The sequence below is a fragment of the Lynx rufus genome, unplaced genomic scaffold (genome assembly GCF_022079265.1).
Source record: "Lynx rufus isolate CCGP_SWC_20201006 ecotype Redwood Valley unplaced genomic scaffold, mLynRuf1.p SCAF_9, whole genome shotgun sequence".
In the NCBI taxonomy this organism is placed as follows: domain Eukaryota; kingdom Metazoa; phylum Chordata; class Mammalia; order Carnivora; family Felidae; genus Lynx; species Lynx rufus.
In genome coordinates, this window is record NW_025814897.1 from 30,502,954 (window position 1) to 30,529,051 (window position 26,098).

The 26,098-nt window shown below is 38.5% G+C and overlaps 1 protein-coding gene across 1 annotated transcript; it reads right to left on the reverse strand.

Moving 5' to 3' along the window:
- Positions 1-464: 464 nt before the first annotated feature.
- Positions 465-4,486, reverse strand: SPATA19 (spermatogenesis associated 19). Its single transcript, XM_047070528.1, has 6 exons — positions 4,409-4,486; positions 4,181-4,237; positions 3,627-3,719; positions 3,359-3,450; positions 834-911; positions 465-561 (listed from the first exon to the last, which is right to left on the reverse strand). Exons 1-6 carry the CDS (start codon positions 4,484-4,486, stop codon positions 465-467), a joined length of 495 nt encoding a protein of 164 aa, XP_046926484.1.
- Positions 4,487-26,098: the final 21,612 nt, after the last annotated feature.

Below are 26,098 nucleotides of genomic sequence, written 5' to 3' on the forward strand. Positions count from 1 at the left end.
GGGACCCAAAGCCAAGTCCCAACTGGTAGAAGGGTCAAAACATATATGCCCTCACTCCTGACCCCAGTGCTCTGTGACCTTGTGGTTCAAGTAGGGTCAGTAGACCAACAGCAGCAATGCCTTGGGGTGTTAAAAATGCAGAGCACCAGGCCCTCTGACAACCTACTAACACAAGATCCCAGGTGGTCCCTTACCTGTTCCAGGCTTAGAAGCACTCACTGTGACACCACAGCTAAAAGTGTCAGAGAGGTCAAATCTGAACTTGACTTCAAGTCCTTTCAGAAACTTTAGAAAGGCATTGCAGAAGCCTAAGTTAACCTCACCACCACTCCCACTGGCCCCAAGTGTACGCCTCCTCACCAAAATGAAAAGCTAAACTTTATAGTCAAACTTCCACCCAGGACACTGTCTCACACCCAGGACAGCATCTTTTCCTCACCTGTTGGCCCTCTCACCTGTAGCTCTCAGCAGTCTGCATAGGAAGTTCTGTTGTGAATTTCCTGAGATGATTCATCCGTAAGATTGCATAGGCTGCAGATGAAGAACACGGCAAAGAGGAGGCTGCCAGATGGTAAAGCTTACCCAGAGTGCACATCCAGATCATGGCGTGGAGCTGAGATGCCCACACAGCCCATGCCTGAGCCATTGCCCCATTCGGGTCCTGGAGCAAAGTCCCACAAAGAGACACTCAGCCAAGAAGGGCTTCAGGCATGGCCATGGAACCCAGGTGTGGTCTGGAGCCAGGGAGACCCACAGAGGAGAGGCTAACTGCCACCCCCATTGCCACTTGCCCCCAGTTAGGAGTACAAATCAACTTGTCCCAAATGGCTTACCTTCGTCTCACCTGCTCTATTCGGTCTCGCATAACATCCTCCCTCACCTCACTTGGCACTTGGAAGATACGGGTATGGCTGAAAAACACCATTCAAACATTTGGAATTCCTGAGTTTCTTTATCACTAAGCATAGTGAATGGGTTGGAATCATATAAACAATATTCTGTCGCCATGAAATTTTGATCTTGTCCTTCACTCCTCTTTCATGAGGCACACAAGGGTTGTTTTGTTTTGTTTTGTTTTGTTTTGTTTTGTTTTACTATCAAGTACCCCTGAGCCACTCAATAATCCTGGGTAGGTAGCAAATGGTCCTAGGGAAAGTCGAAGAAACAGAAAGTTTAAGTGCCTTTACTAGAGTTGCACAGCAGGTGAGTAACCTTGTAAGACATGGAATTCACTCCTTCTGAATTCCTCTCCAACTTTCTTATCAGCTCTTTATGACCTACATTGTGCCATATTCACTATGGTTTAGAGATAATTGTAGAAAATTCTGTCACAAAGAAGCTGCAGACCCTTCATTGCTGCCGTTGTTTTATGTCACCATGCTGACTTGCCTTCCTCTCTGTGGTGCAATTCGTGCCCCCCTCAACTCTATTCTTCCCCCACAAGTCCTTCACTCCAGCAAAACCAGTGTGTCCACTATATCCTCCATTTTTGCATCTATTAAAATTGCCTTGTTCTGGGTGCTCTGGGGCTTTCAATGTGAAGACTTGAAGTCTGGGAGAGATAAATGTGCTCATTTACCACTCACACAAGGTAGAGCTGGGTCAGTGTCCAAACAGAGGCAAGAGAGGATAAAGGAATTCCAGAGAAGGGAGAGATTATTCCCAGCCCAAGGCAGAAAGCAGGAAACCTCAGAGAAGGGGCCACAGCACTGGGCACTGGAAGCCAGATGGAATTGGCTAAGTTGCCAAGGCTTTCGTGATCTCTTGAAACACCCCTCATTCCTGTTCCTGTTTATCCTGTCCCTGCCCAGCTTATGGGTCAGTCCAAGCAAATGTCCTGCTAGAAACCTCTTCTGGCTACTCCAGGCAGCAATGCCTAGAGCTTGTGCAAGCTGGGTCTCCCATGCTATGCTCTTATAGATCCTCTTCATGGCTTTTCTGACATTTTCTGTAACATTCGCATACCTTATCCACCTAGTTCACTTTTATCCCTTGGAAACGGGGAACTCCATCTTATTTTCTCTCTCTTTAGAGGTCCTAGCAAACATCTGGTGGTCATCTACCAAATAAATGAGTATCCACTGATGCTTAATGAATGGATATGTATTCCCTGACTACATATTTACTGAACCTAATAAAATAATACCAAAACTAGTGGATTGTAGGGGAACCAGTCACAGTTTATGGATTTAAAAAATCCACAGAAAGTCCAGAGTGGAAAAATTATACATGGATAATTGACTGTGGGTTGTCTCCAAAGCTTTAATCTAGTTATGCCATACAGCTAATGTTTAAAAAATATCTGAAGATGATGTTCATATTATCCAGACCAAGGAATTGCAACATTTACAATTCCATATAGTGCAGCTATGTCAGGCAGGGACAGTCTCCCACATGCACGGCAGTGGTTGTATACAGTCCCCAACATTTATGATTTTAGAATACGTTTCCCATCCAAAAAGTCTTTCCCAAGGAGGTCTCAAATTCCATTATTTGCTACCCTTTCCTATTACATAATTACTGAGCATTTGAATGCTGTTTTAAAATGCTAATGGCACTGTAAGGGGTAAACAGAGAAAACTGGATATCCCTCAGCAAAAATACATTTCTTGAGAAATATGTCCTCCTTAGTAGAAGTGAACAAAGCTGGTGATGGAGGCAGGGGAAGGAAGAAAAGAGTACAGAAATGAGAGGGGAGCTGTTCCACAGTTTCCAGGAGTACCTGTTTAATCCCACATTTCTTTGGCTGGGAAAAGAGACCCTGAGTGAACCCTAGTCCTGAAGGAAATAGGGACGCTCATGCCAGAGAGAATGAGCTGGCTTCCAGGCCCATCTTCCTCCACCTCAGGTCTCAGCCCTTCAGAGCCAAGAGAGGCAGATGCAGGTGGTCTGTGCTCCAGCAGGCATAGCGGGAGGCTGGCAAAGCCACCATAATGTGAAGCACAGAATTCTAGCCTTGGGCACTGAGAAACCTCCTCTCACCTCAGCTGTAGATGAGGGCTCAGGCTTTTGCATTTTAAGAGCTTATTTTCTTTTTGCTCTTTAAAGTACAGCCACTTCTGAACAAATCAAGTGCAAAAGTAACAGAAGTCTAAAATTTATTCAGAAGCATTTAAGAAACGGTGAGCAAGCCCAGTTTTGCAACCCCTCAAGTCATGCTAAAACTTAGGAATGAGCTGGGCTTTCAAGATAGCAAAAATATTCCCTTAAGACCCCAAAGACTGAAAAATTTCTCAGCCAAAAAGTCAACATCTCTGGAGACAAATAGCTGTGAATTTGTGTTGGCCAGGTATACTGAAGGTGGGGCCCTTGTGCCTCCCTCCCCACAACTCAGCTCAGGGCAAATGAGACGTTTTACCTCCATCTTATGAACTGGATTCTCGTTCTTTCCTCCAGGACCTCTTGACTCTGGTTTGCCAACAATTCAGACTTTGAGAGATGGTGCTTCACCTAGGAAACCCAGGTAGGGTGCATGTGACTACTGTCCAGCAAGGACTCCCTGGGAGGGGTGGAACCCAGCCTGGACAAGCTCCACCCACTCGCCCAAGACCCTTTTCAATTGGACATTGTGCATGTCCGCCTATCTGCCCACTCCCCTAGGATGATTGCCTCAAACTCTCAATTACCACATCTCTGGTCACATGTACATCTTGGCCATGCATGGGAGGGCAGTTGGTCGACATCTTCTCCTTTATGTCCTGGGAAGCCTCTTCTTCAGTCTGAAAGGTGAGTAATTTCCCCTGAAAGTGTTCCTCTGTATCTCTTCTTCCTTCTCCCTGTTTTCCCTACACATGCTGTGTGTCTTTTCGTACACACTCTATCTCTCAAAGTTCCATAGCAAGCTTATCTGTAGAATTCTAGGGGACTCATTAAATCCTTGGCCCTATCCCAAGATACTGCTGAGATGCCCAGTAGCTAGAGGTGACACATCTGAAACTTCTCATCCAATATCCTTGAGAAGCAGGGTGGGGATAGTGATGATTCCAACACATCTCTGATGAAGACACAAGCCCCAGCATCTTCTAGGAAATTTGGTGAATTAGACACAGCTCTAGGTAAGGTGTTTGGCAATGAATTTGAGTTTCCCAGGTTTAGGAGGAAAGGAGTCCAGATTCCTGCACCCGCTGAGGCCAGCGCTCTAGAGTTGGGGTACCCTGAGTCATAGAGAAATCTTACTCACCTTTTTCAGCCAGTGCTGTACTACAGATACAGCCTCACTTTCTACAACTTCAACGTCCTGTAACAAATTGGGAAGTTAATGCCCTCAGAATACCTAGAGAACCAGCCCTCCTCCTCCATTCTTATTCAAAGTTATGTTATAAGATCTCTTTGGAAGTGCAGTAGGGGGCTCAGAAGGGAGGAGATGGATGAGAAACAATTCCAGGTAGCTATCCCAAGCTCCACCTACCGAACTGATTTTTGGTGGGAAGGGGAACCCTGCACCTTTCCGGGCAAGAATGTACACAATCCATGTTGTAATTATCATCTTTGGACTTATGCCAGGCCTCCTTCTTGGCTCCCTCCTTCCATTGAAACTGCTGAAGAACTCCTCTGGAATAAGGAGGTCATTGACGGGAGGTGCTCACCTGATTGGCTGACCAATGATGATGTGACAATGGCCTCCTTTAATCTCCTGGGTCAAAGTGGAGATGGAAAAAAGAGGTCAGTAAGTATCTGCCTGAGTGATGGCTCAGAAATGGAGAGATGGGGGGATGGAAAGAAAAATAAGATATAACCAATATAAACCTGAAGAAGACACATGGGGGAAATTATCAAAATCATAGAGATTTGATTGGGGCAGGGGGATTATGTCTGGTCACCCTGTTTTGAGCAATGCTGAAGCATAAAGAGATTTTTATAAATCAAAAGAATAAATTTGTAACAAAATGATCTGAGCCCTCTAGACATTTATGCAAACAATACCACAGGTACTTCTTCTTACATGTAAGGAAAGAATCTGTCCACCCCAAAAAAATCAAAGATGGAAGAACAAAATTCTCAACAAGGATATTTTCTTGTTTTACTTTTACTTTGTTTACACCAGTGATTCAAATCATAAAAAGAAAATAACCCAAACGATATATATACATTTCTTATTTAAAATATATATATATATATATATATATATATATATATATATATATATTTCCTGATGATTTCAAGTGGACTGCCTAGGGAAGGACAGTAAAATAGAAATGAAAAGGAGATTGTGCTATGACTTCAGAGTTGGGGCTGAAGTCTGAAGCCTGATAGAGGCTCAGGTGGCTGCTATTCCCATCTAGAACCTTCACCAAGAAATTGGAAGTTCAGTATACCCAAAGGATCCTGAGCAAATGTTCAGCTGCTCTCAAAAGTAATTGTAGCCTAACCCTGAGACTATTCTCAAGATCCTAAAAACCAGGGTTGTAATCCTGTCTTTACCATTAACTTGTTGTGTGATCTTGACTCAATCAAGATTGTCTCTCTGGTTAAATTTTTTTTGTCTTCAAAATGAAAAGAACTGAATAAAGTCTGCAGTTTTCTTCTAGCTCTAATATTCTATAAAGGTTTTCATTCTTATTTTTTGAAGAATATAAAGAATATTTATTTCACTCTCCTCAATTCCCCTCATATAGCCACTGTGTCTCCTCCTTCTCCACAAATCATCTCAATTTTACATCTACTCTATTAATCAGAAAACTCTAGGCTATGTTGAGCTAACAGGCTAGTTCCAAAATTAGAAAGGTTTACTTCTCAGGGCACCTGGCTGGCTCAGTCAGTTAAGTATCCAACTCTTCATTTCAGCTCAGGTCATGATCTCGCAGTTCATGAGTTCAAGCCCCATGTCAGGCTCTAATGCTGACAGTGCAGAGCCTGCTTGAAATTCTCTCTCTCTCCCTCTCTCTCTACCCCTCCCCTGCTCACACTCTGTCAATAAATAAATAAATAAATAAATAACTTTAAAGAGGTTTACTTCTTATACAGGGTGATGTAGGAAACTGTTGAATCACTATATTGTGCACCTGAAACTAATATCACACTGTATGTTTACCGGAATTAAAATAAAAACTTTCACACACACAAAAAAAGTTTACTTCTCACTCTCAAAAACTTTAATAGAAGTTGAGCAACTCTTCAGTGTTCATGTGGTGATTTAGAGATCTGGGAAGAATTCCATCCTGTGGCTCCAAGGTCTCATCATGTACCCTTCACAGTCGCAGAAACAAGGTGAGAGAACACATGGAGGAATAAAATCAGCTCTTCTGGTTCAGCCCAAAGGCTTGTTCTTAAAGCTTTTTGGCCAGTACTACTCATATGACCCCAACCTAACTCCCAGGAAGACTGGAAATTGTAAAATAGAAGATGAAATTACTAGTGAAAGATCCTGTGGGGAATCTGTGAGGGCAATGCTCTCATTGGTAGAATCTCTGTTTCTGCCACTGTCCCCTAAAAGTTATGTTTCTACTCTGATTGATGTAATTTTTTTAATACAAAAACATTAATGTGACTCAAAAGTTAAAACTACATGAAAAGATATACTCAGTGGGTTCCATCTCCTCTCCTATCTGTTCAACCTTGTTCTTACTTCAGAAGTAAGATTTTCATAAGTTTTTTAAGATATACATCCTGTGTTTATGTTTCCAAAATAAAACAGACACATAAATCTATTCTCACTTTTTTATTACTGTTATAAAATGCTCACAGTAGAACATACAAATACATGCACAGTTCAGAAAAATTAGACACACACACACACACACACACACACACACACTTGTGCGCCCTAACAACTTCCAGTACCCCAGGAGGCTCACGTAACACTCTCCCACAAAGTGACCAGGATTTTGACCTCTATCAGCACAGGTTAAGTTTTGCATAGTATTCCTTTGTATTAGCAGAACACAAATTATTTATCAGATTTGCTATTGATGGACATTGTGCTATATCTATTTTGATGCTTTTTTTAGACTAATGCTGCTATGAACACTCTTATACCTATCTTTTGGTTGAAATAGGCACTAAATCTCTTGAGTATATACATACCAGAAAGTGGAATTGCTAGGTTATAGGCTTTACATATGTTTGGTATTAGTATATACCAAAGAGTATTGCAAAGTGGTTGTACCAACTTTTGTCCATAAGCAATATATGAAAGTAACACTTGCTTCATGTTCTTGCCAATACTCAGTATGTCATTCTTTATTGAATATTTAATCCATATGAAATAATATTTATAGTATACTTTATGTACAGTTTAAAGAATAACAATACAAGAATACACATTTAAGAAAGAGAACATTATTGTTACTCTTGAAATCCCTTGTGTAAGCCTCTCTGATTCTACCTTTTTCTTTTTCTTTTTTTTTTATTAAGTTTACTTGTTATTTTTATAGTTTAGCCAGATGAATGGAGATATATTGGTAACCAAGAATAGTTTAATTTGTAATTAATTAATTAATTAATTAATGGTGGTAAACATCTGAGTTACATGGTAACTCTATTTTTGAGGAACTTTCAAAATGCTTTCTAAAAGGCAGCACCATTTTACATTTCCACCACAAATGTGTAAGAGTTCCAATTTCTCCACATCCTTGCCAGCAGTGTTGTCTGTCATTCTAATTTTAGCCATTCTAGAAGTGTGGAGTGACATCCCATTGTGGTTTTGATTTGTATCTCCCTAATCATAAATGATGCTGAGCATCTTTTCATGTGCTTATTGGCCATTTGTATATTTTCTTTGGTGAAATATCTAATTAGATCCTTTCAACTTTATAATTTAATTATTTGGGGGTTTTTTGTTGAGTTTTAAGTTCTTTATATATTCTGTGTACAAGTGTATTCTCAGATAAATGATTAGCAAATATTTACTCCTATTCTGTGAGTTGTCTTTTCACTTTCTAGATGGTATCATTTGAAGAAAAAAAAATGATGAATTAACTTAACATTCATCACACAAAATGGTGAATTGGACTTTCTGGTGAAGTGCAATTTACCTATTTTTACTTTTGTTGATTGTGCTTTTGGTGCCATTTCTAAAACATGCCTATTACCTTGTCATGAAGATTTATTCCTGTCTTTTTCTAAAATTTTAACAATTGTTGCTTTTACATTTGTGTCTATGATCCATTTTTAGTTAATTTTTGGATATGGTGTGAGGTAGGGAATCCAACCTCTTTTTACATTTCTGATTGAATTGTTGCAGCCCCATTTGTTGAAAGCAATTTATTTCTCTATTAAACTGTGTTAGCTCCCTTGTCAAAACTCAATTAGCCATAAATGTAAGAATTTATTTCTGGACTGTAAGTTCCTTTCCATTGATATATATACCTATCCTTGGGCAGGAAAGAGAGGTAAGGGGACAAGAAAGGTCTTTCTTATACAGACAGTTCCATCAGGATTTGGTGGCTTCTGGGCATGGCAGACGTCCAGACTTGGCTCTTGCTCTCATTGGTAGTCATGCATTGCCCTTACAGATTCCCCACAGGATCTTTCACTAGAGATTCATTTAATCATCCATGCCTCTGCATTACCTGGCTGCTTCTGGCTCCCCACTCAGTCTCCTGGACTTTGGTTGTTCACCTCACTATTGAGTCCAGGTAGGCCTTTTGGTGGAGTCCCGTTTTACAATTTTATCTGATCCCCCAGGATTACCTGTATTGTCCTGTCATTGGTGGGTGTGTAGCTTGCTCCCAACGCAACCATTGCTCTCTCTCCTGCCCACTCAAACCAGACCTGAAAGATAGTTGTCTCAAGTGGGTGTGACACTAAGCCTGATGTTCTCTAAACGTCCAAGGACATATGACAAGGACTTATTTTCTGGCGACTTTCCCTCTCAGCCCTCCACATAAATATCCCAGACCTTGTCAACCTCAACCCTCAGTGGATATTTGCTGAGGTGAACTGAAGCATGGTTTGTGCAAAGTTTCACTCCACTACCTCTCTGCACAAGCAGGATCAGTTCCTAGGACCGGTTACTTTCTGACAAATCTGGTCTGCAGAGTTGACATGTGTCATCCTTGCTGAGGTATAATACAGAGATGGCATACAGGAAGAAGACAGCAAAGGGGAAAAAAAGCATTTTCTAGAAAGTAGCAGCTTTTATCATCTTGATTTGCAATGGAAATTATTTTAGAGAGGCATATATTACCACCTTGTTACCCCACTCTCTTGATTACTGTAGCTCTGTAGTATGTTTTGACATTGAGAATTTTGATTCTCCAACTTCGTTCTTTTTGTAAGATTGTTTTAGCTACTGTGAGCTTCGCAAATTTCCATTGGAATTTTAAGATCAGCTTGTCAATTTCTACAAAAATAATTTAAAAGTCTGCGATAAGGATTGCACTGAATATGTTGATCTATTTGGAGAATATTGTCATCTTTACAACATTAAATCTGCTGTTCCATAAACATGGGGTGTTTTTCCATTTATTTCCTCCTCTTGAAATGTTTGTTTATTTATTTTGAGAGAGAGTGCAAGAGGGGAGGGGTGGAAAGAGAGAATTCTAAGCAGGGTCTATGCTGTCAGTGCAGAGCCTAATGTGGGGCTCAATCTCATGAACCATGACATCATGAGCCTGAGCTGAAATCAAGAGTCAGACACTCAACCAACTGAGCCACCCAGAAGCCCCTATTTACATCTTCTTTAATTTCTTTCAACAAAGTTTTACAGGTTTTAATGTGCAAGTCTTGCACCTCATTTGTTAAGTTTACCCCTAAGTAGTTTATTCTTTTTGATGACATTGTAAATGAAATTATGTTCTTATTTTTATTTTTGGATTTCTCATTTATAGTGTATAAAAATAAATTAGATTTTTTAATATTAATGTGTATCCTGCAACTTTGGTGAATTCATTTATTATAATAGTTTTTGTGGTTTCCTCAGAATGTTCTATATATAAGATCATGTCTGCTGCTGTCAAAGTGAAGATCTTAATTGAAAAATAATGGAATCCTGAAAATTGGTATGGAGACATATGGAAAAATCCTAATAAGGCTGGAAACATTTGACTCTTAAATAGTTTTTACTCTTCTTTGCCAGTGGAAGCAGTCCTTCTGTCTCATCTGAAGAGATTGATCCTGCTTTGCTTGAGGTACTTGCCATGAAAGACATTGCTGATTCTACTCAGGACCCATCCTTATTACCCTGTTTCGCTCTTATATTTATAACTACACTCAAATCCCAGCAGTCTGCAACAGGTGAGGTACAAAGTATGACTGATGAGGAGTTGCACTACACTCCAAAAGAACAACATGATTTTTCCAATTTATGCAGACATAAATTTGGGGAACATGTTTGTGGATAAATATGAAGAATAGAAGATAATGGTGGAAGGAATATAAAGTTTGGTCTGGCCACATTTATCGATATGGGCCTGCTATTCAGAGATTCTGCATTTAATATTGGAGCTCAGGGAGTTAGAAAGGGCTCTAATGGTTTGCTTGACCGTTAGGATGAAACATGGATCCAAAGATGACCTACACAAAATGAATCTGAAATGCCAGAATTGCCTTGGTATATTATAGAGGAAGGCATCTAAAGGTTGTGGGAGATTGGAATTCTAGAGTGTATTGATCATGTCAGACATGCTCACCCACCCCTGGAGGGTCCGGAGAACACAACTTTTACTATGATTATGAGAAATAAATTTGTGAGAGGAGCCCCAACATCCTTGAATAGCTCTTGGGTCACTCTTCTCTGTGGGTCAGAAATTAAAGTGGGAATTGCTACCACTTACTTGAAGAATCTAAATGCAATAGGGATATTTGGATCCCAGGTAGCAGGGGCCATGTGGCAATACTTAATCATCAAAAGCAAGATGGCATGGTTAGTATAATGGACTGTGGAGTCAAAGCAGTAGTAAGAAGAGTCTGACTTCCAGAGACCTTTAGTGTTGGCTAGTTGCTCATGGTGTCCTTAGAAGTGAAACAGATGACTAGTGTACTAAATACTTGCCTGATATATATAAGTAGGAGAATTCTAGGTCAAATGAACAGAAGTCTAACTTGAATCATAAAAACAATCATGGCCCTTTGGCCAATTCTGAATTGAGCCAGTTACAGACCCAGAAATCCTTGAAGGAGAGTCCAGTTCCCCTTGAGGAAGGACCCTCCTACACTACCAAAAGCACATACTGTTAATCTTTCTTCCAGCCTTCTCAAAGGGACTTACAACATTTTACTGGGTTGACCTACATACTCAGCAATGAGAGAATCACCACACTGCTTCCCTAACCTGTAGAGTGAAGACTATTATGGTAGGAATGGTGAAGTGGATGCCAGTAGAACTTCCTTTACCTGGGAAGAGTAAACCAAAAGCAATACCACATTCCTAAGGGATTACAGAGATTTGTGCCACCATTAAAGACCCAAAAGATGCAGGGATGGTGATTTCCACCAAATCTTGACACAACTTGCCTATTTGGTCTGTGCAGAAGACAGAAGGGTATTGGGGAATGGCAGTGGATTACTGTAAACTTAGCCACGTGGTGATTCCAACTACAGTTGCTGTTCCAGATGTGGTTTCATTACTTGAGCAAATTAAAACAATCCCTTGTACATGATATATGGTATATAGAAACTTACATAGCTAATGCTTTTTTTCAATACCTGATAGTAAGAGCCACCAGAAGTAGTTCTGCCACTTGGGCCATATGATCCAGTAGATTCAATAGTGCCTGAAGTGTCAGTAGCAGATAGGGATGCTATTTGAAACCTTTAGCAGACATCTATTGGTAAATCACAGTGGGAGCCATTAGGATTTGGAGCAAAGTTTTGCCATGCTCTATGAATAACTACTCTGTTTTTGATAAATACAGCTTTTCATTTGCTACAGGGTCCTAGTAGAGAATGAATGTTTAACCGTGGGCCACCAAGTTACCATGCAGCCTGAGCTGCCCTTCATGAACTGGGTGATGTCTGAACCATCAAGCCATAATGTTGTGTGAGCACAGTAGCACTCCATCATCAAATGGAAGCGGTATAGTTGAAATCAGGCACAAACTACTCCTGAAGGCAAAAAGAGTTATTAGAGGAAGTGGACCAAATATTCAAGTTCCCTCATCTGGCTACACTACCTTCTTTCTGCCAGCACATACCTATGGCCTCATGGGGAGCTCTTTATGATCAGCTGACAGAGAGGGAAAGACCCAGGTCTGATTTACAGATGATTATGCATAATCAGTCATCAAAACCTGAAAGTATACTGCTATAGCACTGTGACCACTTTCTGGGATGTCCCTAAAGGATGGTAGTGAAAGGAAATCCTCCCAGAGGGCAGAACTTCAAGTAGTGCACCTGGTTGTTCATTTTGCTTGGAAGAAGTGGCCAGACTTGTGATTATATACTAATTCATGGGCTGTGGCCAAATGGTTTGTCTGGAGAGTCAGGGACTTAGAAGGAATATGATTGGAAAATTGGTAACAAAGAGGTATGGGGAAGAGGTATGTGGTTAGACCTCTCTGGATGGGAAAAAAAATGAAGATATTTATGTCCCAAATGAATGTTCACCAGAGGTGATCTCAGCAGAGGAGCATTTTATTACTAAGTGGATAAGATGAGCCATTCTGTCGATACTAGTCAGTCTCTTTCCCCAGCTACCCTTGTCATCACCCAATGGTGGTAGGGACAGAGGCTATGCATGGGTTCAGCGACATGGGCTTCCACTCACAAAGGCTGACCTGGCTACAGCCACAAATAACTAACTGCCTAATCTGCTAACAGCAGAAACCAATATTGAGACCCAGATATGGTGCCATTCCCTCAGGTGATCAGCCAGCTAGCAGACAGCAGGTTGATTATACTGGCCTATGTCCATTATGTAAGAGACAATGTTTTGTTCTTACTGGCATAGATATTTACTCTGCATATGGATTTGCCTTCTCTGCACACAATGCTTCTGCCAAAACTACCATGCATGGACTTACAGAATGCCTTATCTACAATCATGGTATTCTATACAGCATTGCTTCTGATCAAGGGAACTTACAGCAAATTAGGTGAAGCAACAGGCCTATTTTCATGGTATTCACTCATCTTACTATGTTCCCTACCATCCTGTAGCAACTGGTTTGATAGAACAGTGGAATGGCCTTTTGAAGACTCATTTAGATTGCCAGATAGATGGCAATACCTTGTGGGCCTGAAGCATTATTCTACAGGAAGTGGTACATGTTCTAAATCAGTGTCCAATGTATTGTGCTAGTTCTCTCGTAACCAGGATTCATAGGTCCAGGAATCAAGGGATGGAATTGGCAGTGGCACTACTCACTTGTTACTTCAAGTTATCCACTAGCAAAATAGTGCTTTCTATCCCCATAACCTTGTGCTCTACTGTTCCAAAGGGAGGAATGCTTCCACCAGAGGACACAACAATGATTCCAATGAACTGGTAGTTAGTATTGCCACCTGGCCACTTTGGGTTCCTCATGCCTTTGAATCAAGAAGCACAGAAGGTAGTTACTGTATTGGCTGGGATGATTGATCTTGATTTCCAAGAGGAAATTGGACCTTACAGCAAATTATGTGCAGCTGTAAGTGAAGGTAAGGAAGAGTATGTCTGGAATATAGGAGACCCACTAGGATATATCTTATTACTGTCATGGCCTATGGTTAAAGTCAATGGAAAACTAAAACGGCCTAATTCAGGCAGGATTACTAATGTCCCTGATCCTTTTATCAGTTTATCATTTTTTCTTTATATTATGCTTTTGTTTCATGTTTCAGGAAATATCCTTACCCCCAAATCATGAAGACATTCTCTTATGTTTTTTTCTAGAAATATTTATCATTTTAGAAGTTTTTATACTTAGATCTATGATCCATGTCAAATTAATTCTGTGTATTGGGTGATGAGTTATACATCCAGATTCATTTATATTTTCCCTTCCAATAATCATTAACCTGCTGAATAAGAGTGGTGTCTTCATTATAAACAGATGGTAGTGTACGTGTAGAGCTATTTCTAGGTTCTTTTTTTCTATTCTCCCTCCCTCCTCCTCCTCCTCCCCTTCTTCTTCTTCTTCATCATCATCACCAATAGCACTCTTCCTTAATTTTAATTTTATCATTGGTAGTGTAAGTCCTCCTGCTTTTTCATTCTTTTTTATTTTTATTTTTTTTTAATTTTTTAGCGTTTTATTTATTTTTGAGACAAGGAGAGACAGAGCATGAACGGGGGAGGGGCAGAGAGAGAGGGAGACACAGAATGGGAAGCAGGCTCCAGGCTCTGAGCTGTCAGCCCAGAGCCCGACGCGGGGCTCGAACTCACGGACCGCGAGATCGTGACCTGGCTGAAGTCCGACGCTTAACCGACTGCGCCACCCAGGCGCCCCCCTTGCTTTTTCATTCTTATTCATGTTTATGTTGTCTTTCTAGGTCTTTTGCATTTCTATATATATTTAAAATCAAATTGTCAATTACCACAAAAAACTTCTGGAATTTTTATTAGTATTTTATTAAATCTATAGCTCAAAATGGAAAGAAATGACATTTTATCTAAAGTGAGATTTCCAGGGGTGCCTGGGTGGCTCAGTTGGCTAAGGGTATGACTTTGGCTCAGATCATGATCTCACAGTTCATGAGTTTGAGTCTTGCATCAGTCTCTGTGCTGACAGCTCAGAGTCTGGATCCAGCTTCAGATTCTGTGTCTCCCTCTCGCTTTCTGCCCCTCCCTCGCTCATGCTCTGTCTTTCTCTCTCAAGAATAAACATTAAAAAAAATTTAATAAAAATAAAGTGAGATTTCCATCCTTAAACATGCTATATTCATTTATTTAAGTCTTTAATTTTATCAACATGTTTTACAGTTTTCAGTATAGAGGATTTGCATATCTCTCATTAGATTTATCTGTAGATATTTGATATCTTAGTGCTACTTTCATTTGTATTTCTTTTTTCATTTCATGTCTATTTCAACTGGTTTTTGGTTGTAAAGAGAAATTTTTCTATTGTCCCTGTATCCAGTAAATTTGTAAAATTCACTTATTAATAATAATTACATACAGATATTTTTGGATTTTCTGCATATGAAATCATGTTGTTTGTCATTGTTGCTGCGCTGTTGTTGTTTGCTTGCTCTTTTTCTCTAGCTAGTATCTTCAGTAAAATATTGAATAAAAATGGTAAAAACAATCTTTGCCTTGTTTCTAATCTTACAAGAAAAGTGTTCACTATTTCATCATTAACGCTGGTGCTAGGTCCTTGGTAGATTCTCTTCACCCAGTTAAATATTTTTCCTCCTACTCCTCGTTTGCTGAGTTTTTGTCATGAAAGTGTGTTGAATTTTACCAATTTGTTTTCCTGTTTGTTGAGATGATCATATGGGCTTTCTTTTATTCTATTATTATAGCGCATTCTATTGACTGATTTTTAAATGTTAATTTTTTAACGTAAATAAATTATTGAGAGACCAAGAAAGACACAGCCTGAGCATGGGAGGGGCAGAGAGAGAGGGGGAGACACAGAATCTGAAGCAAGCTCCAGGCTCTGAGCTGTCAGCACAGAGCCCAATGCGGGGCTTGAACTCACAAACCCTGAGATCATGACCTGAGCCAAAGTCAGACACTTAACTGACTGAGCCACCCAGGCACCACGATTTTCAGATGTTAAAGCAATATTGAAATTCTATGACAAATCCAACTTGTTCAGGATATATATACATATATACACATACATATCATACATGTATATTATAACCTTATACACTATATACCTTAAATATAAATATATAGTTTTATTAGAACTTTTCCATCTATGATAATAACAGATATTAGCCTGTATTTTCTTTTTTGTATTCTTTGCCAGATATTGATATCAACGTTGAACTGAAATCATAAAATGGATTTAAAAGCATTCACTATTTCTATTCTCTAAAAGAATTCATTTGAGATTTATTTCTTCTGTATGTGTTTGGAGGAATTTATCTGTTATCCATCTATCTGGACCTGGAGTTTTCTTTATTAGATAGTTTTTAATTATAGAATTAACTTCTTTAATATATACAAGAATATTCAGATTTGTTTTACTGCTTGTGTAAATTCTAATGTTGTATTTCTCAAGGAATGTATCCATTTTACGTAAGTTGTCAGAATGATTGGCATAAAGATGTTCACAATATTCTTTTGTCATCTTCCTAATATTTGTAGAATTTGATGTGAATTCTTCTTTTTTATTTCTGATAATGTTAATATATGATTTTTGTCTTTTTATCTTCACTAGAGGTTTGTCTTTGCTTATCTTTGCTAGAGGTTTGGCAGTCTTATTAATCTTTTCAAATAACTATCCTTTGTCAATTTTCATGTGTGTATCTGTGTTAAATTTCAATAACACACTCCTTTATTACTTCATTTTTTCTGCATTCTTTAGGTTTAGCTTATGGCTATTGTTTCAGCTTCTAGAGATGGTGCCTTAGATCATTGATTTTCATTTTTTTTTCTTTATGATGTCTGCATTTAGAACTGAAAATTGCCCTCAGAACATTGCTTTAGTTGTGTCTCACAAGCATTTTTTATTAGTATCTAACTAAAATGTTTTCTGGTTTATATTATACAGTAATTTCTTATTTGAATTTTGGGTTACTTAGAATTGATCCTTAACTGAGAAACTTTCAGAAATATTATGATGACTAATTTATAATTTAATTCCACTCTAGCCAAAGCACTAGTCTGATTTCAGGCTTTTGATTAGTGTTCTGGCCCAGTATATAGTCTATTTTGGTAACTAATCCAAGAGCACTTAAAAAGAATATGTACACTACAGTTGTTGAGTGTAGAGGTCTACATTTGTCAATTAGTTCAAGTTAGCTGATTATTTGTTATATTTTCTAAATCTTTACTAATTTTTCCTTCCTTGTTCTATAAATCCATGAGAAAAATGTATTAGAATCTCCAACTATGATTTTGTTTGTCTATTGTTTCTTTTAGTTCCATCAATTTTGACTTCATACATTTTGAAAGTATGCTATTAGACACAAATTTAACATTTATTTGTCTTCCTATTAAATTGTCCACTTTATTACCATTAAAACAGCCTTAATGACCAAAAATATTCTTACTTTATTTGGTGAAGGCAATGGAAACAAAAACAAACTTGAACTACTGGGACTTCATCAACATAAAAAGCTTCTGTCCAGCAAAAGAAACACTCAACAGAGCTAAAAAGCAGCCTACATAATGGGACAAGATATTTGCAAATGACATATCTGATAAAGGGTTAGTATTCAAAATCTATAAAAAAAAACTTATCAAACTCAACACCCAATAAACAAAGAACCCAGTTATGAAATGGGCAGAAGACACAAATAGACAATTTTCCAAAGAAGACATCCAAATGGCTAACAGACACATGAAAAAGATGCTCAACATCATTCATCATTACGGAAATACAGATCAAAACCACAATGAGATATCACCTCACACCTGTCTGAATAGCCAAAATTAACAATACAAGAAACAACAGGTGTTGGTGAGGATGCAAAGAAATGGGAACCCTCTGGCACTGTTGGTGGAAATGCAAACTGGTGCAGCCACTCTGGAGAATAGTATGGATGCCCCTCAAAAAACTAAAAATAGAACTACCCAACAATTGCACTATTAGTTATTTACCCAAAGGATACAAAAATACACATTCAAAGGGGTGCATGCACTCCAAGGTTTGTAGCAGCATTATCAACAATAGCCAAACTATGGAGAAAGCCCAAATGTCCATTGACTGATGAATAGATAAATAAGATGTGATACACACACACACACACACACACACACACACACAGAGTGGAATATTCCTCAGCCATCAAAAAGAATGAAATCTTGACATTTGCAATGATGGGTGGCAGTGGGGGAAGAGAAGAGAGGGAAACAAACCACAAGAGACTCTTAATGATAGAGAACAAATAGAGGTTTGATGGAGGGAGGTGGTGGGAGATGGGCCGCATGGGTAATGGGTATTAAGTAGGGCACTTGTGATGAACACTGGGATTGTATGTAACTGATGAATCACTGAATTCTACTCCTGAAATCAATATTGCACTGTATATTAACTAAGTAAAATTTAAGAAAAAAATAATAAAATAAAATAAAATAAAATAAAATAAAATAAATAAAATAGACTTTATCTACATCTGTGCTACTGGAACAAGGCCATTGGGGTCTTGTGGCATTATTTGATTAAATGGAGTCAGAATGATGCAGAAAATAGTAAAATTAAATTTTCAAAAGGAAAACCCCCAAATTTAAAAAGCCCTCATAAAAAATTTTAAGAGAAAGTCATTAGATTTAGGCCAATGAAAATTTCCAGGGGGAGAAAAAAGCAAAAGATTCATCTAGATAGTAAGCCAATAAAACTCATTCCTATTAGAAAAAAAATTGGCTTTGTCTGATTTAATAAGGCTTTAATAACCCTCTTTTTGTTAGTACTTCTATGATATATATTTTTAAATTTTATTGTTTCCTACCCACCTTTCCATTTATTTATATAATATGCTCCTATAAATATCAATGATTGTGGTTTTTAAATCCAGTTTGACAATGTTTGCCTTACTAATTGTATTTCTTAGTCCATTTAAAGTCAATGTATTTACCAATATATTTTAGATAGCTTTAAGATTAATATATTTTTATTTGTATCATCTAGTTTTATCCTTTCCTTATTTTATTTTAAATCAAATATTTTAAATTATTATATTGTTTACTGAGTTATAGTTTGGCTGTTCCTTTCAGCACTTTAAAGATATTCCATTCTCTATGTTGAAAAGGCTGTCATTAATCTTATTGTTGCTCCTTTAAAGATAATGGGTTTTTTTTTTCTGAACCTTTTAAGATTTTTCTTTTTATCTTTGGTTTTTAGCAGATTAACTATGATGTGCCTGGTGTGTTTTCCTTTGTATTTATCTTCCTTATAATTCATTGAGCATCTTGAATCTGTGGAATATCTTCTACCAGTTTAGAAAATTTCTCTGACATTATCTCTTCCAATATTGCTTCTGCCCATTCATTGTCTCTGCCCTGTTTGGGGCTCCAATTATATGTTCTGTTAGACCTTTTTGTTTGTGTTCCACATGTCTCTCTTGTTCCATTCCTTTCTTTTCCCCTTTCTTTTTTGATTCTGCACTTCAGCTTTAGATATTTCTTATTATCCTGGCTTCTGGTTCCCTAGCTCTGTCTTCTGCCATGTCCAGTGTGCTCTTCAATATATTTTTCTGCTAGAAATGTAGTTGTGCTCTTTGAAGGTTGTAAGTTTAGCTCTTCAGGCTCCTTGCCCCTTATAGTTTCAAAATCTGGCAAATGCCTTGAGGAAAAGGAAGGTTGTGTATTTGAGGAGGCCCCAATCTCCTTAAAGACTATGGGGTATTTCCCTTTGCCTCTTGGTATTTTCCAAGTAACTGCCTACCTCATGTGCACAGCCCCAAACTTGGAAAAATACCCTATGGCAAGAACTTATAATTTATTTGGGGCTCCTTGAGTTTCCAACCCGTCACACCAGCTCTGTGTGATCCCTAAAGCTTCCTGACTTCTGTTTCCCAGTATTGTCCATCTGAGGGGGCCAGGATTAAACATAGGACTGGTCTTAGAATTAATAAATGCCTCCAGAGTAGAAAACCACTGGCAGTGACCAGTTTGCCTCAGAAGGGCTCCATTCTCTCTGAAATCCAAATTATTTTATTCTTTTTGCTAACATGATCTCCAAAGTATTTTAAAATACACTTTTTTTTATATATATGAAATTTATTGACAAATTGGTTTCCATACAACACCCAGTGCTCATCCTAAAATACACTTTTATAATGTGTCTGACTTTTTAAAGTTGGACTGCTATCATCTAATCCAGAAGTAGATTCAAAAATCTATTCTTATTTCCCCTTTTTTCTTACTTAAAAAGTGTACACACACGTGTGCACACATATTAACCTTAAAAATGCCTCCACCCACAAGACCCCTGCTCCTTGATATTCATGTTTTTGTACAGTTTCCTTGTCCTTTGAATATGGCTGGACTGTATGAACACAATGCTAGTTTATAAAAGACATCACAGCCTCTGCTTTGGTCTTTCAGATTGCTTGATCTTGAGGAAGTTGGAGAACATCCAAGCAGTCCTGTAGAGAAGTATACATAAACAGTAACAGGCCTTCCACCAACAGCCAGTATCAACCTGCCAGCCATGTTGAAAGCAGATCTTCCTGCCCCAGAAAAGACTACATGAGTGTAGTACCAGTTAACATTGTGGCTGCAACTCCATGACAGACCCTAAGCCAGAACCAACCAATTAAGCTTCTCCCAAATTTCTGACTCACATAAAAGCCGAGAATAGAACAGTAGTTACCAGGAGCTGGAGGAAGGGGAAAATGGGGAATTGTTCCAATGGATGGAGTTTCAGTTATGTAAGATAGGATCTCCTGTACAACAAAAGGCCTATTGTCAACAATACTGTATTGTGCATTACAAATTGTGTTAATAGGGTATATCTCACGTTAAGTTTTTACCACAAAAACAAACAAGAAACAAAGGGACACAAGGAAGTTTTTGGAAGTGATGGACTTACAAGGCTATGCTTATGTCCAGACTCATCAACTGTACACATGAAGTATGAGCAGTTTTTTATATATATATATATCTCAATAAGGTTGTTTTAAAAAAAGAGCCAAGACGGGGTGCCTGGGTGGCTCAATTGGTTAAACATTTGACTTCGGCTCAGGTCATGACCTCACAGCTCGTGGGTCTGAGCCCTGCATCAGGCTCTGTGCTGACAGCTCAGAGCCTGAAGCCTGCCTCAGATTCTATGTCTCCCTCTCCCATTGTCGGCCCCTCCCCCATAAAATAAATAAACATTATTTTTTTTTAAAAAAGAGCCAAGACAATAAATATTTATTGTTGCTTCAAGCCACTAAGTTTAGGAATAATTTGTTATGAGGCAATAGATAAATTATATTACGTGTATGTATACACATTCTTTGCACTTTTAAAAAATTTAATGATAAATCCTAGAAATTATTCCATATGATTTCAAGATCTTCTTCATTTTTAACAGCTTACAGTGTTATATTGTGTAGTTTATTGAACCATCTCTTTTGAGTGTGCAAATCCCAATATTTTGCTATCAGAAATAATACCAAAATTAATAACATTGTGCATGTTTGTGTTGTCAGAGGCGTAGCTTCATAGTAAATCCATAGAGAAGATTGCAGCTTCAATGTGTAATGTATTCTAGTTTTGTTAGATGTTACTGGATTTCACTCTATAGGGTTGTACCATTTTTACTCCCACTGGGAATATATGAGCGTGCCTATTTCCCCATGGTCTTACCAACAGAGTGTTTTATCAAGTTTTAGAACTTTTGTCAATCAGATAAATGAGAAACAGTATCCCTGTGTAGTTTAATTTTCCTTTCTGTAACTATCAGAAAAATAGAGCATCTATTCATTTGTCAAGAGCTATTAATATTTTTGTGAACTGTTCACATGCCTTACCATTTACCTTTTGAATGTTTAATTCTTTTACTTGATTCTTGAGTTCTTTGTACATTACATATATTAGCTGTCTGTCTATGAGGGAAAATACTTCCTCCCAGTTTATCCTTTTTCATTTTGGTCTTGCTTATGCACTTTTTATTTCATTTTTATTTTGCTTTACATGATCTTTTAGCCATGTAAAAATTTTGTAATTTTTATGTAGTCAAATTTATTAATTTTTAAGTGTGTCTGGATTTTGAGTCATAGTAAAAATAGTTTTTCTTACACTCCAAATCATGTAGGAATTTATCCATATTTTTCCTAGCACTTGTGAGAATAATTTTTTTACATTTAGGCCTCCAATCTTTTAAGAGTTTATTATCAGTTTACCCTATGTATCAGTTATAAATACATTACAAATAATAAATACATTATAATAAATACATTAAAAGTCAACCATAGAATGTCAGTGCATAAAACAATAAGTGTTTGTTTCTTATCTATCTGCAATCGGTTAGGTGTCAACTACATACCTCTCCTGACTCACCCAAATAGCTGGGGATGAGTTGATCTGCTCTGGCTTCTAACATCGGCTGGATTCAACTAGAGCAATTAGAGCAATGGGGCAATTATGTCTCATAATCTCATAAAGGCTACCAAGGGCATGTTCTCATGGCAATGGCAGAAACACAATAGAGAAGCCCTAAAGCAGGATCATTCAAGTTTTTGTGCATTATCTGCTGATATCCATCTCATTGGCCAAAGCAAGATACCTGATCAGTTCCAGAGTTCAAGAAGGAAGGCACTAGAAAACTATATGGCAAAGGGTCTGAACACAAGAAGGGATAAAGAATGGAGGACATCTACTACATCCTGGAGTCTCCTAGATTCAGTTCATTCTAGACCTCCTCTTATCATATTGGGCTACTTGAAAGTCTTTATGAGTCTCTCCATTTCCTCATCTCCCAGTTAACCTAGTCCACTGCAATTTGGATTCTTCTTCCAATCTTTCCATTAGACCTGTTTCAACAAGGTTGTCAATAGACTGTAAATTGCCAAATCAATATGCATTTTTTGGTTCCTATCTTACGTAACAGAATCTGCTAGTTGAGCATAAATCTAAGTCCTACATTTTGTAGGCAGATCATGTTAGTACCAGATATCTTCTGATTGCCCTCAAGATCCATTATTCACCCCTCTCCTCACTCCTCTCTTCTACTATATGGATTCCTGTATCCTGTGACTTCTAATTGGCTCCAGCCTGTGGAAATCCTTGTCAGGATATTGGAGGGAGAAAGGAAAATGAGATCATGGTATTTATTCCCTTGGTTCCATACCTGTGAGGACATCTGGAGGTTGCTGTCTCCCTTTTCATTGCTCTCTCAAGGTGGCCTGCTCCATAAGACACCTTCTCTTCCCAATTATGGTGACCTCTCTTTCTCTTCTTGCCTTCAGGCATAGGATGGTGTCAGTCAGCCACTAATTGCCCCCGGTGCCTGAACTACCTCACTGTGGTCTTCCTACATCCCTCCCACACTTATAAAAATAACCACTGTAGGGGCGCCTGGGTGGCGCAGTCGGTTAAGCGTCCGACTTCAGCCAGGTCACGATCTCGCGGTCCGGGAGTTCGAGCCCCGCGTCAGGCCCTGGGCTGATGGCTCAGAGCCTGGAGCCTGTTTCCGATTCTGTGTCTCCCTCTCTCTCTGCCCCTCCCCCGTTCATGCTCTGTCTCTCTCTGTCCCAAAAATAAATAAACGTTGAAAAAAAAAATTTAAAAAAAATAAATAACCACTGTATAAGTAAACCTTCCTGTAATTATCTGTTTCTTGTTAGAACTCTAATTGATACAGTGTAGCATCATTCATTGCTTCCCTCTCCATCTCAGTATATGCTTTTACATTTAGGACTCAGAGGCCGCTCCTTCTATTCATCTAATCACATCCAATAATTAATATTGAGGCAGAGAGGGAGAAAATGGAGAGTCCCTGATCCCTACACTTTGAAATTTTAGGAATTGAGGCATCCTCATGGGAAACAAAAACTCCTAAAACAGAAAGAACTAGCACTCCATGTATGCAATATGTGGCTCTCTCTAGACTATGGACCACAGCACTCATGTTTGCCTCCTTCCTGCTTATTTGGCAAATGAGACATGGATGCTTTCAATGGGAAGTTAATGTGATTTCACCCCATCTTGTGAAGAAATATTATATTTTGACTCTATTGACCATTTCCTCCTTGAGACTCTCTACTCCCTCGTTCTTTTCCCCTTTATGATCTGTCATTTTAGGTCCGCTTTTCTCTGCCTTCCCTTACAGGTTGGTGTTTCCCAATATTCTATTCTTGGACCCCTGATCATCCCCTTTGCCACGTTCTCACAAACAATCTTGACCACTTTCAAGATTTAACATTAGACTCCATTTCTTCCTCTGCAAAATGTTTACTTAGGTACAAGTGTTGGGAAAATCCCAGGAGCAGGAGAGGAACTTGGTGGGCCCTGGAGGACTCTTGGTGTACAAAGATACCTGAGCCCCAGGGAGGGGAAGTGATAATAGCCCATGAGTCTGTGCCTGTTCTCTCAGTCCTGCAAGGAGCAGAGGAAGAGCTGAACAATTGAGCTGAGTCTTCTCTCTCCCCAAGCCCAGAAGAATAAGAGATGATCAGGGAGCTGAGAGGCTTCATTTGGTGTCTTGAAAGAGGGTTGAAAACTCCCTGCTGCTATGTTGCTGTCAAAAGGAGTCAAAAATTGGATTTGCAGATAGGCATGGTCTAGACACTATATCACCTATAAACCCATATAAGAAAAACACTTGAGGAAAGTCTTTACTGTCAAAAAAAATTTTTTTAAGTCAAAGACTTCAATGTAGAATAATGTAGTGAGTAATAAATACACACAAATTCCTATATATGTACATGTGTGCATTCCAAGATATCATTTTGGCTAAATATGCACATATAGTCAAATGTGCATTGAAAATGAGCATCTGAGAATATACAATCTAAGAAATAAGGATTCTTAAAACAGAGGAGACCTATTGCAGGATAAAGTCTAATAATAGCTTAGAGTTAAATGTATTAAACTCTCTTAGCAAAACCTAAGTATCAGGATGGGAAAATAGAAGTAAAAATATTTGAAGCTATCATTTCAGGTTGGGGAAAAGGAAAGTAGGGAAGCAAAAATGTTCTAAAGTCTCATCTTAAGCAGGAGTAGGAAGCAGCCAGATAATAATCTTGGTGGGTGGGGGGGCAGGAAATTGGCATTTACCACCATTTAATAGTGGTGAAGGAAAGATAGACCCAGTTGAGTACTAGGGAAAGGAACATAATCATTAATAGAAAAAGATGTGATGCACACACACACACACACACACACACTGGAATATTACTCAGCCATCAAAAAGAATGAAATCTTGCCATTTGCAATCACGTGGATGGAGCTAGAGTGCATTATGCTAAGTGAAATAAGTCAGGGGGTGCCTGGTGGCTCAGTCAGTTAAGCATCCAACTCTTGATTTCAGCTCAGGTCATGATCTCACGGTTGTGAAATCGAGCCCCATGTCAGTCTCTACACTGAGCATGGAGCCTGTTTGGGATTCTCTCTCTCCCCCTCTTTCTGCCCCTCCCCCATGTTCTCTCTCTCTCAAAATAAATAAACATTTTTAAAAATTTAAAGAAAATAAGTCAGTCAGCGAAAGACAAATATCATATTATTTCACTCATATGTGGAATTTAAGAAACAAAACAGATGAACATATGGGAAGGAAAAAAGAGAGAGAGGGAAGCAAACCATAAGAGACACTTAACGATAGAGAACAAACTGAGGGTTGATGTATTGAGGTGGGTGGGGGATGGGCTAGATGATTGATGGGTATTAAGGAGGGCACTTGTTATGATGAGCACTGGGTGCTATATGTAAGTGATGAATCACTAAATTCTACTCCTGAAACCAATATTACACTATATGTTAACTAACTAGAATTTAAATAAAAGCTTGAAAAAAATAATAAACTCCCAAATTTAATAAAAGGGCAAAATAACAATAAATAGCAACCGAAAAATACATAGCAAACAAGCAAAAATAAAGAAAAAGAAAAAGAAAACCCAGCAGACCACAAAATAAAATTAATAAAAAATACAAAATAAGATAGAATCCTATAAAAAGTGTAACAGTTGTTATTCAATGTGAATGAAATGAATGTTCCTTGGAAAAACAGACACCATTAGATTGAGTTAAGTAACATAGTTATAGGGGTGCCTGGGTGGCTCATTCGATTGGATGTCAGACTCTTGACTTCAGCTCAGGTCACAATATCATGATTTGTGGGTTCTAACATGCATCAGGCTGTGCACTGACAGCATGGAGCCTGCTTGGGATTCTCCCTTTCCCTCTCTGTCCCTCCCAGGCTTGCACAGGCACCTGCTTGTTCTCTCTCTTTCTCAAAAACAAATTTTAAAAAACATTAAAAGAAAATAAAAATATGTATAAATAGGCTCTTTAGAAGAAAAGAAACAGCATAGTTTAAACAGAAACTAAGAAAAATCGGAGACTGTCAGTGTTGGTACAAAGGCTGACTAGATGACCTAGAAAGCTTCCTGCCTCAAAAAATCTAGAATGCTGGATGAAATAAAGAATGTATACTTCTGAAAGCAGAGCTGCGTTCATAAGAAAAAGTACTGGTAA